At 38.3% G+C, this 15,097-nt stretch overlaps 3 protein-coding genes and 1 pseudogene across 4 annotated transcripts; all 4 read left to right on the top strand.

Moving 5' to 3' along the window:
• The window catches only part of LOC137722181 (uncharacterized), a 10,397-nt pseudogene extending 6,900 nt beyond the window's left edge, over positions 1-3,497 (top strand).
• Positions 3,179-4,891, top strand: LOC137722180 (uncharacterized). Its single transcript, XM_068461144.1, has 2 exons — positions 3,179-3,372; positions 3,621-4,891. The coding sequence occupies exon 2, from the start codon at positions 3,644-3,646 to the stop codon at positions 4,889-4,891; it is 1,248 nt and encodes a 415-aa protein (XP_068317245.1). The 5' UTR covers positions 3,179-3,372; positions 3,621-3,643.
• Positions 4,892-5,221: 330 nt separating this feature from the next.
• LOC137721784 (FRIGIDA-like protein 1) lies at positions 5,222-7,201 on the top strand. The gene is made up of 3 exons (XM_068460799.1): positions 5,222-5,671; positions 6,429-6,601; positions 6,715-7,201. The coding sequence occupies exons 1-3, from the start codon at positions 5,257-5,259 to the stop codon at positions 6,994-6,996; spliced, it is 870 nt and encodes a 289-aa protein (XP_068316900.1). The 5' UTR covers positions 5,222-5,256; the 3' UTR covers positions 6,997-7,201.
• A 3,472-nt stretch (positions 7,202-10,673) lies between these two features.
• Positions 10,674-14,769, top strand: LOC137722542 (bifunctional 3-dehydroquinate dehydratase/shikimate dehydrogenase, chloroplastic-like). 2 transcript variants are annotated; one of them, XM_068461570.1, is made up of 11 exons: positions 10,674-10,987; positions 11,400-11,632; positions 11,969-12,074; positions 12,262-12,480; positions 12,573-12,919; positions 13,038-13,101; positions 13,215-13,323; positions 13,440-13,583; positions 13,931-14,079; positions 14,245-14,407; positions 14,526-14,769. In XM_068461570.1, the coding sequence occupies exons 1-11, from the start codon at positions 10,967-10,969 to the stop codon at positions 14,567-14,569; spliced, it is 1,599 nt and encodes a 532-aa protein (XP_068317671.1). In that variant the 5' UTR covers positions 10,674-10,966; the 3' UTR covers positions 14,570-14,769. The 2 variants fall into 2 exon arrangements, with proteins under 2 accessions (XP_068317671.1, XP_068317672.1); XM_068461571.1 differs by lacking the exon at positions 10,674-10,987 and adding an exon at positions 11,006-11,156.
• The last annotated feature ends 328 nt before the right edge of the window (positions 14,770-15,097 follow it).

Here is a 15,097-nt window from a genome sequence, read left to right as displayed (position 1 = left end):
TTAAATAAAAAACAACCCCTTTTCTTCTCCTCCTTTCTTTCACCCGAAAGCCAAATAATTATGGCTTTGAAAAAGCCACAAAACAAGGAGCAAATCAAGCCACAAAATAAGGAACAAATCAAGCCACAAAACAAGGAAACATAATCCTCATCATGATGTTCCCTCATCAATATTGTTTTGTTTCCTAGCCTAATTTGGCCACTATCCAACAAGAACGCCAACAACATTTGGATGCAAAAGAAAAGTTGTTACAGGAAAGTTCACATGGACTTGAAATGAGAGAGATGCAACTCCAAGAACAAGTCAAAGAGCTTGAATCGAAACAGGAAGAATTTGATTCGATTAGAAGATCCACGGAGGAACATATCCAAAACCTGAAATCCAAGGAGAAGACCAATGTCCATCCTGAAGTGGATAATGATCAGCAATTGCTATGTACCCCTGCTACCATTACCAATAGGGATGGAAGAGGCTTGCAGTTGCTCATGAATGAGCATTTGAAAAGAATTGATTTAGTTGGCACCGAAATCTCAGCTATTCTCCAGGCGTCATCTGACCCAGCAAAACTAGTTTTGAATGCAATGCAAGGGTTTTACCCTTCAAATTCGACTGGAGACAACTCAGAGACATCCGATTATGATTTGAGAGTTATTAGGAGGAGTTGTATTCTTTTGTTACAGGAGTTGAAGATATTCTCACCACAAATAAGTCTTCAGGTGAGAGAAGATGCAATGAATTTGGCGGCTGATTGGAAGGCTAAGATGACGATGGCAAGCGAGAATGGTATGGAGGTTTTGGGCTTTTTGAAGCTTGTTACTGTGTATGAGATCACAACTGCTTGTGATCCAAAGGAGCTTCAAAGTCTTCTTGCTATCGTGGCTCAGCATGGACAAGCATCTGAGTTATGCCAGGCACTTAAGACCACAAACAAGGCAGCTGGTAAGCTCTCTATACTTTTTCATTTAGAGTTGTAGATTACCAGATTACTCATTTACTTTAAGATGTTGTTTCAAGAAATGGTTTATAAAGAAATTTTAAAAATGTTATATTCTGCAAAGATTTTTTTGGAGCTTTAAAGTTATGTAAGTCTCTCCTTTTGTTGGCCTAAAAAATGTAAATAGTTTTATTTGTCCCTCTTTTGTAACTGTGTTGTTAAAGGTTATTAGCAAGTTTTCTTCTTATTTATCCTTTTCTTGGTTTCTTCTTGCAATCACATAGCGAGCAACAGCATTTCTTTCGCTGTTAAAGTTGAGGAACCAGAATCTTCACCGGTTAGAAATGTACTTTCTTCATCTTCTCCAAATCTTCAACCGAGTGCCACTACAGATGCAACAGATGTGCAGGGCTCTCCAAACAAGCATTCAAGTGGTAACCCACCAATGCAGAATGGAATGTTTGTTGCCCTACAAATATCATTGCACCCGGAAAAACTTGCTTTCAAGTTGATAAAAACTCATTTGGGTCAATGCTGGGGAAACGGAGACGTTGGTTTTGGAGCAGTTGTCATGGAGAATACCATTTCCCTGTTGATTGATCTAGCAAAAGTCACACGGCGTATTGGATCTGATGTGAAAAAGATGCTAAAGAGCTAGGACTCCAGTGGATGGCAAAATTGAGAGCTGATTCTGAAAATTCCATGGAGATTTTGGGGTTTTTGCAGTTTATATCTACATATGAATTGCTTTCTGCCTTTAACAAAGATGAAATTGTGAAGCTTTTTGGGATGATTTATCTGGATGAAATGGCTCTAAACTCATGCCGAACACTTGGTTTTTCAGATAAGATCCCTGGTAAGTTTCCTGAAAATCGACATTCATAGATTTCGTCATGCTTGTGTTCCACTACCATTGCTCTTGTCTGTATCTATGTATTCTCAGTTGTTTACAAATTTTTCGGTTATAGTTGGTTTGGTTGTTACAAGTGTAACTTCTGATTGGTTTTGTAGTTAGTTTTTCGAGAACACTTGTTATCTCGTCGGAATATAGTGTTCTTGTATCACTAGCGTTCTGTGGTTAGCTTGCGTAATTAGGATTCTGTTCCATCTGCAATATGTTCGGTTATGTTTGCTTATAGTAATAGTGAGTTCTACAAGTTCAAGTTGTTATATATGCTCATGCTATTCTCCTTATGGCAACCTTCTTGTCGTAAAATGTTGCAGATTTGATTCAGAATCTTAGCCTCATGATTCAACCGCCGGAACGGCGCAAATGTAAGCGTCTCAGACGGCTGAGTGAGCTGCCGTGATTAAAAATATTGAGCGGCATTACTTGCATTCAGGGGAAGCAGCTATTCAGAATTTGCTTGTGTGGAAGTGGAAACATGTTATTCAGAGTTTGCTTGAACTATCATGTTTAAAATATAGTTTATAAAGTTTTACTAAGAAGAGGTTGGCATGACATGTTTACTTATTCGGAAGGGCAAGTTTGAGGACGAAAAAAATAATATGAATGGGATTAACTAATTTTTTAGTTGTTGAGGTTTTTTCTTCAACTAATTTATAGTCTCAGTGGCATTAACCGATCATAAAATTGTGTCCCGTATTTAAAAATAAACCGCACTTTGATATGGGTTTGTTATGTGATGAATTTATCACAACTAAAAAGTGAGTTACATTTTTAATCTCATTGAATTGAGAAGATTAATTAAGCGCCAAATTAAAAAAAGATCTGTTTTTCTTCTTCTTTTTTTTTTTTTGTCAAACAAATTTGTGTTGAAATGTTAACATCTTCAACGGGGATAGGGAATTAAATATGTTCTAGACCTTAATGTTCAAAACTTAAGAATCAATTCATTTGGGCAGCACAAATTCAATCAAAAGGTTCTCATTAACTTATTTTCCTGACCCACCATACAAAATCAACAGTCCTTATTAACTCATTTCCTAAGATTTTGGACACAAAAGTTCAGAACGGATCCAATTCCTAAAACAACCATTCGAAAAATAACATGCCTCGATAAACGCCGAAATAATATTATATGTAAGTAATAGTGTTGACAAAAATAAGATAAAAGAATAAATCAATTAGGCTCTAAATCCCAAGTTAAAAGGTCAATTAACCGCCAAATCCCCAAGTCAAACAGGAAAGACCAAAAATTGACCGACTAAAGGCCAAAACAGTACGGCTGGACACGTGGCCGCCGAACGTGCGATACTAACTAAGACAGTCCCCATAAATCCTAGCCGTTGCTTTGTCCGTATGATCTGCATGATCATTTATTCCTAACGACCGAGCTGGTGGAGCTTCACTGCTTCAGAGAGCTCGAAGAAGAAGAAGAAGCAGCAGCAACAGCAGCTAAAGCGTCAAGCTTTGCGCCGTCCTTCCTCCATAGCCGTCGATTTCAAGGCCAGAGCTGAGAAATCCCAACTCAAAGGTATGCAGTTTCTTTCATTTCATCGGCAATGGCGGCCTTTCGTTCTCTTTCAGTAATCTCACGTTCTCTGTTTTTAGGGTTTTGTTTTTTCAGAAATTGAAAATGCACCTTATTTGGTTAACTGAACACACTAGACACATTAGTGTTTTCTCTTTTTCTTCTTCATGTTTAACCGAATCGTGTTCGTAATAGTTCGATTCTTAATTTTTTGGATTTTTTTTTAATTTTATTTTGTTTTTAATTTTTAGAAGAAAAGAAAACTTGATCAACAATGGCGAAGATGGTTACCCGTTTGAAACAATCGGAGTTGATGCAGTGCAATGGTTCCTTGCAACTGAAGGGTCTTTTGGAGAAGATGGGCTCCGCTCGGAATGTGCTTCAGAGCCAATTCCAGGAGATCCAGGACGGCATTAACTCGGATCGGAACTCGCTCCGGACCCGAATCAAGGAAGTTGAGGACCGGGAAACGGAGCTGGAAGCCAAAGTTGTGAGCTTTAACTTGGAAATGGAATCGAAAGCTGAGGAATTGCGAGAAATCGAGAGGTTGGCAGAGGAGAAAACAAAAGAGGTTGATGGTAAAGAGAAACGGTTACTGGAAGTTGAGAAATGCATTGAGGAAGGGACAGAGAAAGTGAGCAAGTACAATGAAGATATTGAGTTGAAACGGAGGCAATTGGAAGGGTTTAAGGGGTCTATTGATGAGGGGAAGAGAGTGTTTGATTTGACGGATGAGCAGATTAGGGAAGCAAAGAAATCACTCGAAGAATGCCAGGAAGAGATGAAATCGAAAAATGAGAGACTTCGGCTGATTCAGAAATCAATGGTGGAATGCTCTAAGGCACTAGAATCGAGAGAGAAAATGATCAGGGAAATCGAGGTGAAGGCGAAAGATTTTGACATGCTTAAGAAGTCCATGGAGAAGTGGTTTTGTAAACTTGAATCGAAAGAGATGGAACTCGAAGGATGGGTGGGGAAGCTTGAACTGAGAGAAGAAGAAGTTGAGTCAAAAGTTGAAGGACTCAGTTTGATTGAGAGTAGGGTTAGTGAATGCCTTGGTGAGGTTCGGTTGCAAGGAGAGCATTGTCATTCACTCAGGAAGTTGATGCAAGAACGGCAGAAGGAATTGGAATTACAAGAAAAGTCGTTACAAGAACGTTCTCGTGGACTTGAAACGAAAGAGAAGCAATTTGAAGAACAGGTCAGGGAGCTCAAATTGAAACAGAAAGAAGTTGATTCCATGAATCAAGAGCGCCAAAAGCATATGAATTTAGAAGAAAATTTGTTGCGAGAACGATCCCGTGGACTTGAAATGAGAGAGAGGCAACTTGAAGAACAGGTCAAGGATCTCAAATTGAAACAAAAAGAATTTGATTCGATTCAAAAATCCACGGAGGAACACATCCAAAATCAAAAGTGTAAGGAGAAGACTATCAAGGCTATAGTTGCTATGCAAGAACAGGCTACTGAACTACTCCAGGCCTTTGGTATCATAAATCAGGCACCTGGTAAGCTCTTCTAATTTTTATTTGGTTATGTAATATATCTCTCTTCATATTTTGAAGTTGTAGGGGAGGCATTTACTTTAACAAAAGCAATGATTTCTAAACATATTTCATAGCAATTGTCTCCTTTTTTGCCTTGTGGGTATATTCTGCAAGATTTACACTTTGCATATACTTCTGAATCGATCTTTTGTTTTGCCACATAATACTGTAAACTCAAAACTTGTCACTCACTATACTATCTTTCTTTGTTTCCTTTTGCATTTACATAGCGGAAATCAACGTTTCTTTCCCTGTTAAACTTGAGCAACCAGAATCTTCACATGTCAGAAATGCAGCAACTTCATCTTCTCCAAATCTTTCACTAAGTGAGAACCAGCCAATGCAAAACAGAATGCTTGCAGTTTTACAAAGGTCAACTGACCCAGCAAATCTTTTTTTGAAGCTGATGCAAGAATCTTTTAATGAGCGCTGGGGAAAAGGATGTGTTGGTTTTGAAGAATCTTTCATGAAGAATCATATTTCCATGTTGAATGATCTAATGAAAGTTAAACCGGATTTTGGACCTATTGTGAAAGATGATGCAGTAAAGCTAGCAGTCCAGTGGCAAGCAAAAATGAGAGCTGATATCGGAAATTCAATGGAGATTTTGGGTTTTCTGCAGTTTATAGCTACATATGGACTCCTTTCTACTTTAAATGGAGATGATATTGTAAAGCTTCTTGGGGTGTTATGTCAGCATAAACCGGCTACAAAGTTATGTCAGACACTTGAGTTTGCGGATAAGATATTACCTGGTAAGTTTCTTGAATATTAACTTTGAGGGTGTGACATTTGTGTTCCAGTACCATTCTCTTACCTATTTCTTTGTATGTTAATTAATTTCTTTCTGCAACTTACAAAATTTTGGCTATATGCATTTGTAACTATGAGTATCCTCAATGCCATTCTTATGTCTATTGTGCTAGGGTGATAGGTTTATGTTGGTTTTAGACCATCTTCAGGAGTTGATTACCAGTCGAATATTAGCAAATAGCTTAAACATGACCGATAAGCCTGTGATAAATTTCATGAGTCAATCATCTTGTTGAGATACTGATTTTGTTGGGATTTTTTTTATTTTTATATTTTATTTATATACTGTTGTTGCGGAAGCTCAACAAATTTCCACACAAGTGTATCCTTTGATGGTTGATATTTAGTTTGTCGGGGAACTGTTGTCCTCTCCTCGGATGAGAGTTTCATGAATCGTGTTGTCATCATTGGGATTCTCTGTTTGATCACTTAAAGGAACAGGCAAATGAATCAAAAGAATATAAATATATAAAGAGAAAAGGGCAAACGGAAAAAGCGATCGATGGAATAGAATCTTTTTTTGAGTCTCCGAAACAAAAGCTAACTGGGAAAATGGCATGAACGCAGCAACAGAATAAATTGTCAACGTTATTTATTTTTAATGCTTTTGCTAATGGTAACTTCTTTAAGTTTGCAATTGTCCTTTTGAAACTTCTGTGGAGCAGTTTAATGATTCCAACTTTGTGTTAAACATAACAGATGTTGTTCAGAATCTCATTGAAAGGAAGGAGGTCATCGACGCTGTTAAATTCATGTGTGCCTTCAAGTTAAATGACAAGTTCTCGCCCGCACTACTCTTGAAAGAATATGTGGAGGATGCACGAAAGTCATACCGCACAATATGGCTGGAAGAAGAATCACTTGATGAAAAGGTAGCTTTACTCTTCTTGACATCCCATAGCTATTGCTTAAATACTTAAATCGGAACCATCCTCAGTGTAATAACTGAAATTTTACATCTTTCATGGCTTAATTTTGCTCACAGGATGAAATTTTAGGCAACCAAATAGCTGAGCTGAGAGATCTGATTCGATACATCAAAGATCGCAATCTCGAGTCTGAGTTCCCGTCCAAGGAAATTGAATCAGATATCGTTAAGCTGGAACAACTTAAGGAGAATTCGGGAAGTTCAATGCCATCTGTTGTCCCCAAGGATGAACAAGAGCACGAAAAAGGGAAGCGTAGAAGGAGCCGTTTACCCATCAGTACTGAACCGGAACAATGCCGTAAAAGTAAACGTCTCAGGCAGATGAAAGAGGAGCCATGACGGACCGTGTACAATGTACATCCTGGTTCCGAAAACCATCCCTGTACTGTGAACCTAGAAACACTTCTTACTTTTAGTGACGGAAAATTGACAGTTTGATCGTGATATGTATCTAATTTGACTAAATTTTAGGCTCTTAGCTGGAGCAGGGTCACTTTGTCAATTGTCATCTTTTATATAAAAAATCAACCACGCCTTGTCTGCATTTAAATACGACATTCGAATTGGGAATGCTATTCGCACTCCGTTTTTCCTCCTGCACTCCTCTTTTTGTTTTCGTTCCACTTCCCCCCTTTGTTTCCTTTCTTTGATTTTCTCATTTTATTTATAAAGATCCAACTGCTAGAAACGAATCAAAGAATGTAGAAATGAAAATAGGAATGCGAAAATCATTTTTTGAAAAAAAAAAAAAAAAAGAAAGAAAAAATGAAAAAAAATTATCATACATCAAGATCCATCTTTTTTTTTCATTGTGGATGCCCATCTATCCCACTACCAATTCAATGTTCATCCCACCACAACTTTGTCTAAAGCTTTGTCTATAAAATGAATGAGAAGAAGGAGAGCAAATATACCCAGATAGACATACGACTGGTAGAGGAAGAAAGAAGAGAGGAAGAAGAGAGGAGATAATAGAAATAGTTATCTTTGTAATCTTATTATTCTAGATTATAATGAATGTATCACTGCTGCTTCGAGGACGTACTCCAGTCACACTGACTGTAGAGGAACCTCGTAATTTGTATCTTATTTATTTATTCCACTGCACAAACTGTCAGTTTTACAACATAATCATTATTATTATTTTATTTCTTTTTATATATCCCAAATTCCTTTTTGCGACGGCATTTGGCCCGTCTCCATCAACTTAATGAAATATGTAAAAAGGCGACCCCATCGGTTAGGCTTGGTTTATTTTGTCACAACAGAAAGTAGGTTTTCGAGGGCCCGTTGATTAGTACACCTTTGGTGCTTTATAAGGATGGGTCCGAATGAATCCAAGGACAAATTCAAAAAAATTATGGCCGTCAAGAGCATTGGCTGCTGTGTACCGTCGCTTTCTATTTTAATGCCATATTTGCCATCGTCCCGCAATAGCAAATGCATTTTATGACGGCACGTAACTACAAACTCGTGTAAAATTTTTGAATTTATGTTTGACACATACGATCTAAAACACAAATGAATACTTTTAACTACTTAATATACGAACATATTACCGTTTTGGGATCAAATCATCAAAGCAAGTTGCATTCTTGCTTCAAACAAAGACCATCTAAATTCCAAACCACTATTATCGACAAAGACAATTACTTGTCATCCAAATCACTCAAGACTCATAAGGTGGTGGTGGGCCAACTCTACTCGAAACTAAGGACGGAATATCGTATGTAATTATACAATTGGAATGACATTGAAAAGAATAAAAAATAAAAAAATAAAAAATAAAAACCTTTTCCCAAGTGTATCATAAATAACATATAGCCAGTGGCGAAGCCAGGATTTGCCGAGAGGAGAGGAGAAATTCAAAAGAGTGTAAGGTTCAATCGAAGCGGTTGCTTTCACATTAGAGAGTGCAAAGTTTTGAGTCAATATTCATACTAGAAAATAGTCTTTCCATCAAAGTAGTTGTAAGCAATAATATCAAAGCCAATGTAATAAGTTTAAATTGGTTAGGATTACATCCTAAAAAATGTTAGGTGCCAGTCAAACAGTGAACTGAGACCTAGCAGCTAAGTGCCTATGTGAGATCTAGGTAGGAGCCTGGAGGGATTTAAATTATCATAAAATAAGCATTAAACAATATTTACATTGTTTTTAAAAAGTAATACAATATTTATAAATAATATGAGAGTTTAAGATAAATACGGTGGGAGTCTTAAAAGAGAAAATAAAAATAGATACAAGAATAAAAAGAGAGAAATGGGTTAATAAACCACCAAAAAAGGTGGGGTCAGAAGAGAAAAAGGAGAGGGGGAAATGCGTAAACAAACAAGTGGGGGAGAAAGATAAAGACCGGAAGAAAAGTGATGGTCAACACAATGTTTTAGGAGAGAAAAAAAGTAAACAAACAATTAGCAGGATAATATTGGGGTAAGGTGTTGGTACCTAATTTTTATTAACTTAGGTGGCCCAATAATTATCCAACACCCATCTTTAAAACTCACATCCAAATTCTTGCTATCCTGATAACCAAACGGATAATACTTGCCTCCTGATAGGTCAGTAAACCATTTTTACTGACCATTATATAGCTCAATAAAAATGCTACAACTGTCCATTTGATTGCTCCAAGCTCCTGCTATTTTGATAACCAAACATCCTACTTGCTCCCATAACCTGATAACCAAACAACATTCTTCTTCCTCCCATAAACCCCACTAGACATGGCTGACCAACCCTCACCTCCTCCAACCTCTGCCATCCTACAACCCCACTCTCGTCTTCTTTTCGTCGGCCCCACCTCATCTCCTCCTCAAAGCTCTCCCCTTCAGTCCGGAGGGGTTGAATCAATCGGGTTTTCTGGTTAGGGGAGTGACGGCTGCCACTCCTCGCCTTCATGTGGCTTCGTCACTGCATATAGCGTATCATCTCGTGTTCAAAACACACTGAAAAATTTCTTCATCAAATGAAAAGCATGGACTCTTATCTGATCACATGTAAACCATTAGTAAATAAACAAAATAAAATTACATAAAACATCTATACAAAACAGACAATGTGGTGGTTGCCTCAATTCACAATTTCGTCCTATGTGCCGCCTTATCGAAGTTTGAGTTTCCCTACCAGTAGTCCTCAAAGGTTTGCAATCTGTAAATTATAAAATAAATTCATACCGGTATCAATTGACAATTAGATATCACGCATAAGTCCTTTCAGCTTGAAATTGTAAATATACTTTAGCCGGTGGTGAAATAATCAATCTCTCTCTAACCACTACGTTACCAGAAAAAATTCCCACCTTCGAAAAGTACAAATATGAAAAGGAAAAAATAAATAAATAAAAACCCTCGAAATTGTGGATCTAGGTTTGGCCGGGCACACACCAAACCTTCACTATATACGCCAGGACTTGCCAATTGCAATTGGGGGAAAAGACAAAACACAGGTAGGTGGGACAAGTGGGAAATTAACTGACCCTTCGTACTTTCCAATATCTTTTTGGTTAATCCTTTTGTCGGATTTCCGTGAGTGACTAATCGAATTTCACATTTAAGAAAAATTTTGAAAAATAATATTCGAACCTAATAAAAAGAATGAACGGTTTGAATTATATCAATTTTACGGTCACAATCCAATTTGGTTCGTTCCCAAGTGGGCCAACAAGAAGGGCAATATGATAATTTCAACCTGCTTCATCTACCTACTGCCTCCGCTCCAGCTGCCCTGCTCCTCTGCCAAGGAAGTAACCGATTCCAAAATTTCAAAAGTTAGTTAGTTTCGGTAAAAAAATTCGTCCATACAAAGTTAAAAATGCAAAAGCTAATGGCAGATATATTTACTAGGATTTACTGGCTGAAAATCCTTTATGTTTTATTGTTTTTTTTTCCTTTTCCTTTTGCAGGATCGGAAAAAAAATCAGAGAAGAAGGGAAGAGGGTTACGGCTTCTTCTGGCCTGTTTCTATATATTCCACCTACCACATCCACCAAGCACCAACCTCACTGTCTCCCTCCCTCCCTCCCTCTCTCTCCTCTCTCTTTCTCTCTCTAGACAAATAGGAGTTGGTTTTGCTGGCATTGGTCGCCGCCACATTTGAAGTTCCAAACCATACGTAATTGAAGGACAATGACTATCGGCACCCTCTCTGTAATCTAACTTGTTCTTTCTGCACCCAAATTCTCTCTCTACTCTGTTTTCTCCTCTCTCTCTCTCTCTCTCTCTCTCTCTCTTTGTAGACCAATAGGAGTTGATTTTGCTGGCATTGCTAGCCACCTTTGAAGTTCCAAACCTTACGCAATTGAAGGGAAATGACTCGCGGCACCCTCCCGGTAATGTAACTTGTTATTTCTGCACCCCAATTCTCTCTCTACTCTGTTCTCTCTCTCTCTCTCTCTCTTCTGTTCTGTTCTGTAGTTAAGAGGGCAGTGAGGATTATTATAGCAAATTTTGGATTTGAATGCTACTTGTTTGAGTCTTGGTTCTCTGGGTGCCAAACTGGTAAATTTTGGATTTGAATGCTACTTGTTTGGTTACTGAGCAAATGGAGGGAAAATAAAAACGACCCAGAAAATTTGGGCTTTTTGGTTTTTATGGGTTTTCATTTGCCTCCATTGCTAACCGAAGAAGTCAATTCCTTTCTGCTCCATATGTGTGAAAATGTGGTGTAGTTTCGCAGGTTCATGTTGCGAATTGTATAACCTGTGTACTTATTTTTGTTTGTTTCATTTGGTGAACTTTCAGTTGGCAGCTTCGGATCTTCATATCATGGATGGAACTCGAAGAAATTCCACACTGATATGTGCGCCGGTAGTGGCGGATTCAGTTGATCAGATGCTGGTCCAAATGGGGAAGGCAAAGGAAGTTGGCGCTGACCTCGTTGAACTTCGGGTTGATTTTTTGAAGAACTTCAGTCCAAGATACGACCTCAGTGTATTGATCAAACAAAGTCCTTTGCCTACCCTTGTCACTTACAGGTAATCGTTGAACCGATTGATATATCACTTAGTTTAATGCAATCTATTCACAGTATATACTAGTTACAGTTCTGGAGTTCAAGAATTTAAGAGCGTCGGATTGAATAATGTCTGCCGAGTCTAAAGTTACGAGTTTTTGGATGCTGAGTAATCGCGTTAGACTAAAGGATACGAGTAGTTTGATTTCTTTGTGTATGTTCTTTTAGTTGCTTCATGTTCAAACTGGCCTTGCTGCTGCATATATGTTTTGCGTATTTTGTTGAATTCATTTCGGCGTGGTAGTGTCTCTGTTAAGTGCGGTCTAGCAGTATTTCTTATGCTTCATTTACCTTGTAGGCCAGCATGGGAAGGAGGTCAATACAAGGGTGACGACAAGCAGCGACAAGATGCACTGCATGTAGCCATGGATTTGGGAGCGGATTTTATTGATGTCGAACTTAAGGTACGAATTTCACGTATCTTTGAATAGTTATGCAACCTCTAATGACATAAAACTTATTAGCTTAAAGCAGAGACGAACATAAAAGTATAAAAGTTGGAATTTGTTTTTCTTGCGATGAGTCCATCGGAACCTAAGTTGGCAACTGCTAATCTAGTCATTAAGTCTTTCGAGGTTTTTTCTTTTGAAGGTAGCCGACGAGTTCTACAATTCCATTCAAGGGAGGAAGCCAGAAAAGGTCAAAATCATTGTTTCTTCACACAACTATGAGAAAACTCCATCCGCTGAGGAAATTGGTGATCTTGTTGCAAGGATACAAGCTACGGGAGCTGACATAGTGAAGATCGCAACAACTGGCTTAGACATCACCGACTCTGCACGTGTATTTCAAGTATTAGCGCATTCTCAAGTAAGTGACTCAAACCCGTTCATCTGATTTTGAGTCATCTCATTATCGACATCTTCTGCAGCGTATAAATGACATTTCAACTCAAACTGCAGGTCCCAATGATAGGGCTTGTTATGGGAGAGAAGGGTTTGATCTCACGCGTACTTAGTGCAAAATATGGTGCATTCCTCACTTTTGGTACAATAGAGGCGGGAGTAGTATCGGCTCCTGGCCAGCCCACCGTAAGAGATCTATTGGACTTATACAACTTCAGACTTATAGGGGCCGATACCAAAGTACTTGGTGTGATAGGAAATCCTATCAGTCACAGCAAAATCCCTCATCTTTACAATGCAGCATTCAGATCTATCAATTTCAATGGAATTTATTTGCCTTTGTTGGTTGATAACGTTGCGAATTTTATTGACACTTATAACTCCCCCGACTTTGTTGGATACAGGTAAATTCTGATCTCAGAAACTTCAGCATAGCTTGTACTGTTTTTAGTAAGTTCACTTAGGAATTCCCCAGTGAGTTCTTTCAGAAAATGGAGTGACTTTCATATATATGAAACGCAGTTATAGAATTCCTCACAACGACGCTGGGATTAAATGCTGTGATGAAATCGATCCAAATGCCAAGGTACATTATTTCTTTCGCGCATATTGTCATAGCATCCCATCCCGACAGTGTCAATATTTTGACATTAAATTTCTCTAGAAAAGATCGTTGAGCCTTCTAGCTGTTTTTTACAGGAAATAGGAGCTATTAGTTGCATGATCAGGAACCCGGCTGATGGGAAATTAAAGGGCTACAATGTGGATTATCTTGGAGCAATTGCAGCCATTGAGGAAGGACTTCAAGGTTTCTTTGCATTTCACAAGCTTTTCAATATTCATGGACAAACTGTTATAAAATCAGTTCCTGGATCGAGCTATTTTGATAGGGTGGATAACAAACCGCTATTATTTTCTGCGCAGCATTAAATGGTTCAAGTAATGGATCTGGTTCCCAGTTAGCTGGTAAACTATTTGTCGTCATGGGAGCTGGTGGTGCTGGAAAGGCACTTGCACATGGTGGAAAACAGAAAGGAGCAAGAGTGGTAGTTGCCAATCGCACATATGGTGAGAAACTTCAGTCATGTCCTTCTACTCCGATTGCCAAGTTTCTCGGTCTTAATCCTTTACCAAATACAAGCTTAAAATGCTGGGAAAGGAAAAGATAATGAACTTCATAAAATGTTGTAAGGTTAACTACGAATCATGTGAAAACCGAAAAACTGCCTTACGCTTTGATGAAATAGAACGTAAATATTGATTTGATGCGAAATGGAGAGGAACTATCGTTTTACTTAAATCCGTTCTCTCCATCTCTTTTTCCATGTAATTTGAAGTGGCAACTGCGTTAGTCAGCTTGATTGATGGTCCTATTTCTTCGAGAATTCATAGTTTTTTCTTCTTCCAACTGCTAGACAAAGCCAAGGCACTTGCAAACAAAGTTGGAGGAGAAGCTATCACTCTTGCTGAATTGGAAAATTTCCATCCAGAGGAGGGAATGGTTCTTGCAAACACCACATCGGTTGGAATGAAGCCGAGAATTGATCAAACACCCTTATCCAAGGTTTGTCCGCATTACACATAAAGTGATCAATTCGATACAAAGATTATGTTTTCTTGAACCTTCGCGTTGCAACTAAGTAGCAACATATTTCTTTCTATTATGATTAGGACAGTCGCGCATATCTCTTCATCGTTTGATGTATATCTTCGCTCTTTCTTTTGACAGAACGCTTTGAAGAACTATTCTTTGGTGTTTGATGCCATTCTTACACCTAAATGGACAAGACTCTTACAAGAAGCACAAGAGTCTGGTGCAGCCGTTGTTTCCGGGACGGAAATGTTCCTCAATCAAGCATTTGTACAGGTTGAAAAGTTTTCTGGTTCACCTGGTAAGTTCAACACGAAAGACTTAACAATTGTAAATTTCTCTGTAAAATCTTTCTGCATATTAACCGCCTTTTCAACCGTTATCTCATGTTCCCTTCCTTTCGTTGTTCACTAATGCAGCACCAAAGCAACTGATCAGGGATGTGTTGGCAAGAAATGCATGAGGAATGTGCCTCAAATCTCCCGTTCCGGCCAATCCTGTGCTTTTCCAATTGTGGTTAACGGGAAGATTTAGCACAAAACCTAGCGCAGTGGCGTTTCATCATTCATACAGCCGACTTCGTATGGTGAGATACAGCTTTGTTGTTGTTGTTGTAGCTATTAACTTACCATGTTTTACCAATAAAATTTTCAATTTCACATATGGAGTGTCTTGTGATTCTGGTGAACATGAATTTCGAAATGTTTTGTACTTACCTTAGGTCATAAATAATTCATTAGACAAAATGCGTGAATCGATACAATTTCAAAATCTTAGGTGCCAACAGCCAATAGGAGAAAATTGAAACCTCATGGCTTATTTTGAAAATCACTCCAAACAGGGAGGTGTGCAATGTAAGAGGCAACGGGGGTTAGGTTAAGCTACACAATGTCTCAGCCATAACAATTTGGTTGACGTCTTTGACGAGAATCGAATCTAAGACATATCATTTATTACTGAATACCACTATAATATGGATATTCACTTTTTA

Source organism: Pyrus communis, chromosome 17 (genome assembly GCF_963583255.1).
Source record: "Pyrus communis chromosome 17, drPyrComm1.1, whole genome shotgun sequence".
NCBI classification, from domain to species: Eukaryota; Viridiplantae; Streptophyta; class Magnoliopsida; order Rosales; family Rosaceae; genus Pyrus; species Pyrus communis.
Note: the sequence above shows the minus strand (reverse complement) of the source record. Positions and strands in the feature narration are given on the sequence as shown.